General features: G+C 36.5%; 2 protein-coding genes across 2 annotated transcripts; one reads left to right on the top strand and one right to left on the bottom strand.

The window, feature by feature from the left end:
* The first annotated feature begins 5305 nt into the window (after positions 1–5305).
* On the top strand, positions 5306–7917 carry LOC134227531 (porphobilinogen deaminase). The gene is made up of 4 exons (XM_062709093.1): positions 5306–5612; positions 5730–5853; positions 5914–5986; positions 6300–7917. The coding sequence occupies exons 2-4, from the start codon at positions 5800–5802 to the stop codon at positions 7781–7783; spliced, it is 1611 nt and encodes a 536-aa protein (XP_062565077.1). The 5' UTR covers positions 5306–5612; positions 5730–5799; the 3' UTR covers positions 7784–7917.
* Positions 7918–11102: 3185 nt separating this feature from the next.
* On the bottom strand, positions 11103–12127 carry LOC134224501 (protein anon-73B1). The gene is made up of 2 exons (XM_062703871.1): positions 11836–12127; positions 11103–11779 (listed from the first exon to the last, which is right to left on the bottom strand). The coding sequence occupies exons 1-2, from the start codon at positions 11986–11988 to the stop codon at positions 11675–11677; spliced, it is 258 nt and encodes an 85-aa protein (XP_062559855.1). The 5' UTR covers positions 11989–12127; the 3' UTR covers positions 11103–11674.
* Positions 12128–12247: the final 120 nt, after the last annotated feature.

Here is a 12247-nt window from a genome sequence, read left to right as displayed (position 1 = left end):
AAGCTTTCGATTGATAATAAATTGGGAATTGGGCCAAGTTCCAGTTGGAAGCTAGAAATGAATTTAAAGGAACGCCTAACAGAAAGTGATCGATAAGTAAACTGCCCATAAATTCATATCAGTCCCATGTTTGCTTGATTTCCTATCTACGTGGGACTGTTATAAATTTATGGGCAGTAAAGCGATCGTTTCGTTCACTCGGCCCTACAGCGTCTGGTAACTAACAAAAATTGATTTGAGAAAAGCTCTAGCAAGACAAGACATTTTCTAGTATTAAATATTTTAAAATTCTCGATACAGAAATTCAACGGTCGTGTTTATTGATGTTTTCAGGTTTAATTAGTGGAAGATTCCAAACATACGTTTATTTTTAAACGTAATGGAATCCCCGAAACATTTAAATGCTGCTTTCTTCAAAAGTGCTTTGTACCGCAAATCCTTTCTATTTCAATGTGTTTGCCGCCGTTGTATATACTTTCATTTAATAAGAGCATTCAAACATCTACAGCTACAAGCACAAACGCTGCATCCTGCAGTCCCAAATATGTAACCTAAAATATGGAAACATTATATTAATGAATGAAGTGAATAGATTGGTATCGAAGATCCAGAAATTTCGCAAAACTTTGTTTTGTTGGTGAAAAAAAACTTGAGTGGTGCCTTTGACACGTAAAAAATCTACGATTGCTTTGCCAAAAATTACAGTTCAATGGAGAGAAACTATTCTGTCAAAACGAAAATGGTACGTTGCAATATTGATCAAACAGTATCGTATCAGAAATCAATGCCATTTGCTTTGAATCGACTTTATCTTGATTGATATTCGCTACGATCAATAGCAGTGAGACACCCCTTGATGTATGTACTTTTCTTTTAACAGCACCTCTTAAAATATTGCACAAAAAGTCAACATAAACAATAAGAACACTTAAATGTTCCCAAAGTTCTATTTTGGCTTCATGCATTTTTATCACAGCAAAAATCCATTAATTCCGCTAAGTGGATTATTCCATTGCTGTCAAGCGTTGATTTCGAACCAAACACCGCATAGGTCAAGTGATCATCACGATAGTCAAGATGACATGGATATGACAACCACAACATCAGGAAAGTTTTCCTATCATTCATGCTGGTGATCACAGGCAGAAGAAGTGAAGACATGGTGAGTGACCAAGCGCTAGTTGCTAAAATGTCACTTTCATGGTGATCCAAGCACACCAAGTGAGATCCACATTGAGCATCACAATTGAGTACTTGACACATGACCTGGATTTTGTTATTGTCATGCTTTGCGTGACTTGAACGGTGACACTTTGCAGCACTGTCCAAAATTATCTGCAGAAATTTTTCTTAGAACATTTGTGGAGATTCCTCCATTCTTGCAAAAGTTCCCCTGCACTCTCAGAAAAATCTATACTAAATAGATTTAAAGTTACGCTAATGGGCTATTCTCCTGGTTGACCCCAAATTCGTTTAGGTGCGCTCTATACTGCGTTAGTATAAATTTGATATATTGGGAGATAGTATAAGATGACTTTTATTCAACATTAGTTTAACCTCATTCGGTTTGAAAATGAGATGGATTCTGCACATTACAATTGTTTTGTTTTGCTCAATTAAGAAGTGGAAATTAAAATAATGTCTATAAAATAAGTTTATTTCGCATTTATGTGGAAATCTTCAATACAAAGCTTGAAAAACAAAACATTCATACATTATGCACATCTACACTGATGCTCTGGGACTCTGCAAATATCTTCAAATTTTGCAATATCCGTGGTGGTGCAGCATAATTTTTTTTGTATTAATCCTGGACCATTCTGTCGCGGTATTTCGCTTACGTTTCCCAAAGTCCTCCGTCGTTTAAAATGTTTTTCCGTAAGATTCCGTATGGTTTTCGGCAGCGGCTTTTTCATCTTCCGGTGTAACCTGAAAAGTACCATTTGAAGTTATGTTTCGCGAAAGAAATTATAGAAAGATTTCGTTTTTGAATGCAGTGTGCTTACCTTTTTAATGTGTTCACCATCATCTGGCATAGATTTTTAAAGATATAATCTTTATAACTTGAAAAAAGTTAATCTTTTAAAATTCCTGAGCTAACAGCTTTTTAGCGAAAATGGAAGGAAACTGTCAACACCGGTTATGCTGAAGAGAATACTTTCACGAAAATCGGCCTCAGTTTAATTCCTATGCTATGATAGTATACACTTTATACTACGGTATGAATAAATCTCATTTAATGTAAATCAGATTATATTTCATACTATAAATGATTTTTTAAATTTCTGAGTGTGGGTACCCGCATAATCATGGACCATACGTAGACCGCATCTGTTATAATTGAAGAGAATAAGTGGTATTGTAGCGATGGTCTCACTAATAATAGTTAACTATAAATGGACAGTCTCATATACTGTTTCAACAGTAGCTCAGATGGTAAACGGCCAAACTACCATATGAGTAATGGGCGGTTAAGTATAATTAACATTTAAATCTGGTCGTTTTTTCGAACAAAATTTTTGATGTACCATGCATCAGTTGGTAGATGTACAATTCAAGAACTATATAATTACACATCGACAGCATGTTATGTATTAACAGTAAGTGTTGATGTAGGCTTGGTATGGTGAATCAAGCTTAAAATTGTATGCTAACAATGAAGTGAATAGTGACAATATATCTTATAACGCATATGTAATTTTGACTGCATGGCATGTCGTTTTTCGTTATGCGGGTACTTTTCAAAATGTATGCTGGATATATTGTCGACGTAGCACCAACTTAGGGTGCGGCCAGAGTAGACGCGAAGTGCGAAGCGAAGCGTCCATACGATTTGACAGCTCCTTATTATTGATTATTATTTCTTTGCGTGCAGTTTTCGCGCAGCGTTAGAATTCGGAAGCCGGGACTTCCGAACCGAACTTTCTTCCGAAGTTTTATCTGTCAAACTAATTGATACGTTGTTTAGCGCATCTTTAGGCGAATCCACTTTCTTCCGAAGTTGGGAAAATTGCCTGAATCTGAAGAACCGTGTCTTGTTGACAAAACATATTTTTCTTACACTGCTAAAAAAGTTTACACACAAAAGACTTTGAAGTACACGGACAGATAAATAAACCCAAACTTTGAGTTCAATATACGCACTGATGAGAATATCACAAAAAAATTTACCCAAATTTGGGTAGTTTTCCTTTCTTTCCCATGATTGCTATCAAAACTAGAGCAAGATGCAAACACCTCACCGAGGTTGCTTCAGCCCAATAACCCAAATTAAAGTAAATCCAATATTCTCTATTTTGGGTTGATTAAGGTCCGCTTTGGATAAATTAAATTCAGCTTTGGGTAAATTGTTTACATGGGCTTAAAGGCAAACTACCTAGTGCCAGAAAAGTCATTTTACTCAAATTTGGGTTATTGGCCCAAACCACGGTTTTGAGTGCAAACAACCCACTTTTGGGTAGTTTTGGTTTTCAGTGTATGCTTTTTGACTATAAAGTATTCAATTATTGTCGGCGTAGCACCAAGTTAGCATTCGGAAGTCGGGACTTCCGAACCGAACTTTCTTCCGAAGTTTTATTTGTCAAACTAATTGATTCGTTGTTTAGCGCATCTTTAGGCGAATCCAGCGCACTACTTTCGAAGTGGGAAAGTTGCCTGCATCTGGAGAAAAATCCAACTTCGGTATAAAAAGCGGTATAAATTTATTCCGGATAGACAATATGACTTGAAAGTACGCTCTTTCGTGGGAGAATGGGTAAAACCTGGGAGCAGCGGATAGAGTCAAAACGATTGTCAAAAAATCTCCAAAGCAAGCTGTCAAAAAGTATCCATCGCATCGAGAGAGTTTGTGAGCATTCTGAGCGCAGCCGAGAGAGTGCACGTGTAAATCAACTCATACTAATTATAGTTCATTTCTAACAAAACTCAGTTATTTGGTGTCGTTTCAAACCTATAGAGGAATTTTAATAAGTGAACAACATTATTCAATTTTACGATCGGCACAATAATTTATGCAATGCAGTAAATTGACGAAATCCATAAAATTAATTAGATAAAGATAAACATAATGATAATTCAATGTGAGAAAATCGTAGCGTGTACATTGAACACTGAGAGGAAATTTGCGGGTTTCAAGCAAAACATCTTGAAAATTAGAATCGATCGAGTCCGCAGCTCCCAGGTAAAACGACCCATTATGGAGGGGTTAAGCACCGTGTCAAAATAAAATTGATTTCAAAAATTCTTTAAAAATCACCTGTTAGCCTTTTTCCACATTGCAGTAGTCGAATAGGTTGCTCGTTAACTTATAGTTTCGTAAATATTACGTTAATTGTGCAAAACTTATGTTGTTTTGTTTTTATCACCATAAAAACAAACTACCACAATAATAGGACGTAGTTGCCTATCGTTGCGACATTTTTTCAAGGTCAGTCCTATTGTTGCGGTATTGCATGCAATTCTTAGGGAAATCGATACCACAACAATAGGACCTTAGCAGTACAGTGAACGTTCGCTAGTTGGGTTTTTCTAGTTTGGGCCGAGGTTTGGGCGCTTTTTAGTTGGGGGTTCGCTAATTGGGGCGAAACCCAATTAAAAAGCAGCTAAACGTCAGAAAGTGATGTCAAAAACGCGTTGACGTTTTGTTTCCGTGTTTGGCGGGATCGATATTTTCTGGCGCGTAAAATTTTCTTTTGTTCAATGCAAAAAGTAAACAACATTGACGCTTGTCAAACCGCCCCAATTAGCGAACGGCATTCGCTAGTTGGGGTGAGGTCGTGCCCCAATTAGCGAACGATCACTGTACCGCAATAATAGGCTCAAAGGATTCAAATTTTGAATGAAAAATGTTGATTTTTCATAAATTTGAACGGAATTTTGTCAAACAAAAGCTATTCTAGTCGTCAATTCGATGAGTTTTAGCGTATCCACCATTGTTTTTAATGCTGTTAAATCCAAAATGGACGTTTTTAACACTACCGTAACATTAGGACATACCACAACGATAGGACGTTTTACCCTACACATAAAAAGGAATAAATATTATGCACAATTATGACTATCTTATATTCACAAATGAATAACATTTATGCGTAAAAACAGGAAAAGTGTGTAAAACTTATTCTTTTTATGCGTCAAATTTTACTCCTTTTGTGGGTAGTCCCATTCTCCCGGAAAAGAGTGTACTTCTCCCCAAAAGAGCATACTTTCAGCTGTGCGTGTATATATTTTGCACGTATGTATTATATACAAAATGTCATTTTTGTTTTATATAAAAACATAACCCACTACATTACGCACACCATGAATGCAACAGAGAAGAGAACAGCGAGAACAGCAAGATCGACTCGTGGACACTTCGTTATGTAAAAGATAATACAATTTCTACTCTGTTTAAATTATTATTCCTTGATATTCGTTCTCATTAGTACCGAAACGAATCATAACATTCTACAAAAGTGAAATACAGAAGACATGATACACAAATCAATTCATAAACAGTAGATAATACTCAGTCCCAATCCGAAAAAAGTGAATGTTCAAAGGGGATTGACATCTGACGGGGACCAATCGTGAAACGGCATTTAGTGGGCCTCTCTTCCAGTTCACACGAGGTAGTACCTAAAATCTACATACATAGCTATCTAATCATACTGTGGCAAAGCTGACACCAGCAACCTGAGTGATGATTATTATATCTGTCTGACTCGCAATGCTCTTATTTCTTCTAGTTTCCACTTACTAAGCGGCCTCGATTATTGGAAGTATTCACACAAGCAAGAGTGACGAAAGCAGACCAAGATGACTGGCGTTTCGAAAGAAAAAGTAATAAGAGTCGGGTCCCGTAAAAGCGAGGTAATGTAGTAATGTTCCAATGAAGATCGATAAAAATTGATAAATAATGTTCTTCTGCAGTTGGCGCTAATTCAAACTAAACATGTGATTGCATGCTTACAAAAGTTAAATCCTGATGTATTGTACGAAATTCGTAAGTACATATATTTATTTATTGGAACTGCGATGAAAAAAATCGTTTCTCTGTTTGTATCATAGAAGAAAAAAACTAAATTAGGAATTGTTAGAATAATATGAAATATGAAAACTACTTTTATTTATCTTTTTATCAAGAAATAAGTCGCTAGTCGGATCATTGAGTATGGTAGTGCCGATGACAATACGCTAAATTAATTGAAAAAACAGCTTAATATCTTTAGTATGATACAGTATGGGTTTTTATATTCACAAGCAAGCAAAGCTTCTCTTTTATATATTCATCAAATGTGTCTATTTTTTTTTTGTAGATACAATGACTACAGTTGGCGACAGGGTACTCAATAAATCCCTACCGAAAATTGGCGAAAAGTCGCTGTTTACGAAAGACTTGGAGGACGCCCTACGAAATGGTGGGGTGGACTTTGTCGTGCATTCCCTGAAAGATCTCCCGACATCACTGCCGATCGGGATGGCTATCGGAGCCGTTTTAGAACGGGAGGATCCTCGCGATGCATTGGTACTCAATGAAAAGTATCGCGGAAAAACATTGTCTACGTTGCCGAAAGGCTCCATCATTGGGACATCATCTCTACGCAGATCTGCTCAGTTGGCGAGGCTGCATCCTCATTTAGTCGTTTGTGACATTCGAGGGAATCTGAATACTCGTTTGGCAAAGTTGGACGCCGACGGGTCCAAGTTTGCCGGAATTGTTTTGGCCCAAGCAGGGCTTGTTCGAATGGGATGGGAAAAACGAGTTGACCAGGTAATTGAGCCCACCGAGATTCTGTATGCCGTAGGCCAAGGCGCTTTGGCTGTAGAGTGTCGTTCCAACGATGAGTTCATACTCGATATGCTTTCAAAACTGTGCCACGTGGATACTCAATGTCGGATTTTGGTGGAAAGAAGTTTCCTTAAAACATTGGGAGGAGGATGCAGCGCTCCGGTTGCAGTGTGTACAAATTTAAAACGTAAGCATGACTCAAATCTCAACTACCTCAACATACAAGGTGCCGTGTGGAGCTTGGATGGCAAAACAGAAATTCGAGCCGATGACGGGTACTCTCTGGAGCTAAAGCATGTGCAATTAGACATTGACAATGGAAATGAAGTACCAGCAAAGAGGAGCAAAACGGAGGATGACGTGGATAATGCGCTTCACATTCAGACTGAGGCAGACTTGATCACTACTAATGTAAAGCGTAAGAGTCCGGAAATAGTGGACGAATCCTTGCAGCCAGGATGCTCAAATTCTGCCATCAAGTTAAACATGACCAAATTCATGGATGTCCATGGAGAAATGTTTAAAAAATGTCCGTATTCGGGACAGTTGCAAAGCGCTGCGGAGGTCAAGAAAGTCTCCGAGCAAGGCCAAGGTGATGGTTACTCTCCGGAATGTCCTAGCGGTACGTTTCCCGTAGGGGTTGATTTTATGGGCGATTGTCCATACGTCAGTACCGAGCAAAAGGTTGAGCAGACGGCTCAGACTGGAATGCTTTGTCCCATAAGCGGTAAACTAGCAATCGAGACGCAAGATCACCCTACAACGGAAAAGTGTCCCTTTTTGGCACAAGCAAAGGTTCTCGATTACAACGAGAATGTCCAACGTGAAGCACCTACGTTGGAAGACAACAGCGAGCAACTGTTTTGTGGCATGCATCGTCACGATGACGTGGAGAAAACAACGTTCGAAGCGTGCGAGAAACTGGGCCATCAATTGGCCAAGTTTCTGATTTCGAAAGGAGCTCTGGAAGTAATGAAGTGTGCCCAAAATGAAATTCACTCAAAAGCCTAGGCGTGAAGTAAGTGCCCCTGTAGATTCTCTCTCGCGGTGGAAAATAATTCCATAGGTCTAATTTGGTAGAGTAGATTGTTATTGGTTTGGGTGGATATTTTTGTACAATAAACCAGTTTAAAAGGTGAAAATAATATATTTTTTATGACTTTTGAGGAGAAGATTATTATAAATTATGATGACAAAATAATGATGCAGAATGCAATAAGGCATTTTATGAGACAGATCGAAACAGCTGTTTTTCTCGTGTTTATCTACTTTGACAATTAGTGGGAGCCCGTTTGTTTGGTAATTTCGCGCCGAACATTCCGATGGGTCCCAGTATCAATTCTGCCTGTTTTACTTTTCGTTTACCAGGGTTTTAGAACATAGTTTTTCACATGATTCTTAAAATGTATCGTTAGATAATTCATACCATTGCATTCTAAGCATGAAATGCTGAAGAAAACACGAATGAAAAGTAAAACGTTACAAACATTATTTTGTGTTCGGACCTAACGGAATGTTCACGCAGAATCATACCAAATCAAAACATTAGAAGTAAATAAACGGGCCACCGCGAAACGTCTCATAAAATGCCTTATTTCAAAATCAAATTCATCCCCCAGTGGTAATTATGCCTTTCTAGATACCGTTTTTTTCTTGGCTGCACACGTGGTGTGTGCACACACACAAACACACCGAAAAAAAGTTGAGTCTGTCAATTGTTATTACACTGGATTTTGTTTTTACGCGATTTACATTTTCTCAATTTTCCGCTCATCCTAAATGTTTAACGCATATTAATTATCATGTGATTTTTCTTCGATTTATTTTGGATTTTTGAGACATGTTGCGAAGAGTTTGGTGGTAAATTGAAGTCATACGATCAAAATACGAGCGAAAAAAAATCGTGTAAAAACAAAATCCTGTGTATAATAATAATATTATATTATATTATAATAATAGTACAAGACTTTTCGGTAAAATTTTACAGTGATGAACTTATAAAACCATAAGAAAAAACACTTTAATAAAGATTTAAAAAATAAAAATAAAAAAATTCGGTAAAATTTGGTTGTACGAGAAAGATAAAACAAATCAAGCATAATTTTTCATAACGACGTATGTAACAATTATGAGGATTCGAGAAATCCTTTGCAGAAAGTTGGCAAAACTTTTTTTTAAACTGTTTAAAAACTAAATCCTGTTTCAATATATTTTTCCGCTGGCATGCATCAATTCATGGTACATAATAGACGTGCTTCACGTCATAGCTCAGCTAATACAAATTCCCTGTGAAAAACGATAAAATTATACATACACCGGTATACTGTACATACGTCGCTGGTACATTGGTCGGTTTTCCATAGTGCACGATTGACGCAACTGCAGTTTTGTTTTGTTTTGCTTTTTTGGTACATAGGTCGCTCTTAGTTCCCATATGTTAAAGCGACGCATGTAACAGTGAGACTTCAAAAATAGAAATTTTTACATACGTCGATTCGCAAAAAGATTGAATTAAAGAATTTTAAGATCTGAAATCAGTAAAATCGATGCGTATTATATAAAGCCGCGTGTGATTGTCACGTTGTATTAAAAACCTCGTTTTGTTTACTTTTGTTACATACGCCCTTATGAAAAATTATGCTTGAAATATTTGTTCCTAGGTAATATTCGTGCTTGTTCTGCATCTCGTACATACCGTGATGTGTCCTTATTCCGTTCACCTAAGACAATAAGCTATGCCTAAAAACTCTAAAAAATAGCCTTTAAGTATTTTGAAGCTGCAATTTCGCTACATTGGGTTTTCTGCGAGCGTGTACGCACACGCACATTTCACTCACACTTTTACTCAGTTTGTTTGCAACCACGAGCAGCTGTCACGACGAAATCAAATGAGATTGTTTGCAACCACGAACCGTGCGTTCGTGTTGGTGAGAAATGTCGGCAAGACCCTAATAGTGTCATTTTCTATATACAATTGAAAATAAAATTTGTTGGGGTGCATTCATAAGCTTAGGTTCCAACAGTTGAAACAAACTTGAACAATTCTGTGGTCCTAATTCCAATCGTCTGAAATGGCATTGTTCCTAGTTCCGTTTATTCGTGTTCCTAATTCCAATCACCCGAAAAACATTTGTCAGATGTCAATATCAGACATAATTTTTCTCACAAATTCATCTTTTCATTATTATTGCAAATAAAAATTTATTATTTATTATTGCAAATAAAAAACTTAAAATGTTATTTTCTTCCTAATTTAAAATACAATGAATGATAAGTTGGTTGTTTTTTCGTTTGTTTCACTCACTATTTGATTTCAACATGAACATTAATGCTAGTTGCCCTGTAGCATTAGGTACCCCTGATAAGGAGAGATACGATTAACTAACGGAGTTTCCCACTTTATCCTCAGCGTATTTTTTATTTGAGCCTGGATACTAGGCCTTTAATTTTGACCTGAATCTTCCAAACCAATGTCTATGTTTGTTTGGAATTGTTCTTCGGAAGCCCTTTTTTAATATTGTCCAGCAACCACTTGACAATTCGTCATTTACCGTCAACTGACAAAAAAAACTGCGTTTTCCCGGCATGAATCGAAAAACGTTCACATAACCATTTTGCGTAAAGTTTTAACGGAGTTCCTTTCGGTCTGACTGCTTGCAGGAAAAAATTTCTAAAGTTCATCATTCATATTTCATATGGCTTCAATAATGTACGATGTATCTTTTCTAACTCATATATTATATTCTCACGAATGGAATTTTCGGAATCCATCCTCCAGACCTATAGAACGGAATAAGGAAAGAGTTGATTTAGATGTACCCTTAATTCCAGTCAAAATATTTCTCATTTTTTAGCATTTTATATCGGCAAAATACAGACAACTATTAGGTTATACACTACAATGTTTGTTAAAATTTTCACTATTTAGCGCTAGAAATGAAACCAAACCAACCAAAGAAAAATACAAAAATATGTTTCTGTTATTTTTATACAACAATTCTACATTATTTATCATTTTGTCTTGCGTGAACGGAATTAGGCGCTGATTGGAATGAGGGCACAGCACGGTATGTGGTGAAGCATTTCGAATGAAGTAACAATTGTTGATAATTCCTATTTAAATTAACGTAAGGACATAAGGCGTGTCGAAATTGACAAATCTCGAATCATTCGAGACGCAGAATATGCACAATTGTTTGCGTTTTCAAGATAGGTCCTTAATAAACAACAGTGTTCAAGTTTTTGTTTTTGCATAATTTTAATAGAATCGCAGGTCAATCCCAAGGAAAAAACAAATGTATATTACTTAGATTCAATAAAAGACGGATAATTCAGTACATGATACTATTTTATTAAATTCCATTATTATATTGGTTTCATACGACAAATACGGGTAATTTTTAATTTAAATGTAAATCCATTGAAGGTTGTCCATGAATGTAAAACAAATTAAGCTCTAAAGGTTTAATGATGAGTTGAAATTACTTTTGACATTTAGGAACATACAGTCTAAGCTAAACAAAGGTAATAATAAAAATGAGAAGAAGTAATACTTTAAAGCATTAAAGTTGAAAACAGCTCAATGTTTTAGAAACTTATACTTTGGGGATTTTTTTCACAAGACAAGTTTCATAGTTTCATATGTACTTGGTACCTATTCCAATAAATTTGGTTATTTCTTTACCAAAAATAATTTTTAATCTAGTAAAAAGTAAAAAAGGAAATCATGTTTAAGTTTCTACGCGGTTTTCGAGCAACTTGAGTTCCTCTTACACTAAACATCACCTCCAACTTATTAACAATTTGTTTTCGATGATTTAAAGTGGCAAATTAATTCAATACTGATTAAAATACAACATAAATGCGAGACTCTAAACTGCTTAATCTTACATCACCATAAATCTAACGCCTCTTTTTCTTGTCCTGCTTGCGGCTTCGGTGATACGGACGTCGGGGAGTATTTTGAGGAGACGAATGTTCCGAGCTGGAATCTTCGCTGTCGTTTGCCTGCTGATTACAAATCGATAAGCTGAAGCACAAAACCAATGAGCATCATCCCATACCTTGGAACCAGACAAGCCGTCAGCACCACTATCAGGAAGCACAATGCAAGCGGCTAGGCAAACCATCTGAAATATCGCCCCAGCGTATAATCCGTAGCGAATAACGGTACCGAAGATGTCCTCCTCAGCGATGCTGACCAGCGTCGCGCTCATTTCTTTATTTATTCTGACAATTTGATAACTCGATGAAAGAATATAAAAAAGTGCTCCAAGAGTTCAAAGTTTCAATCGCAAAATATTGATTATTTAGATCTTTTTTCTGACTTGTCACAAACACACGTCGAAACTGAGTGCAAAATAAGTATCTTTAACCAAAATGAAAGTTGGTAAAAAAATACTTTTGTCATAAAACAAAAGAATACAAAATAAAGTTGAAGGGCATGGAAAACTTTTTAGCAGAAAAGCTACATTC

The sequence above is a fragment of the Armigeres subalbatus genome, chromosome 3, assembly GCF_024139115.2.
Source record: "Armigeres subalbatus isolate Guangzhou_Male chromosome 3, GZ_Asu_2, whole genome shotgun sequence".
In the NCBI taxonomy this organism is placed as follows: Eukaryota; Metazoa; Arthropoda; class Insecta; order Diptera; family Culicidae; genus Armigeres; species Armigeres subalbatus.
The sequence above is the reverse complement of the archived record's forward strand: the minus strand, read 5'-3'. Positions and strand labels throughout refer to the sequence as shown.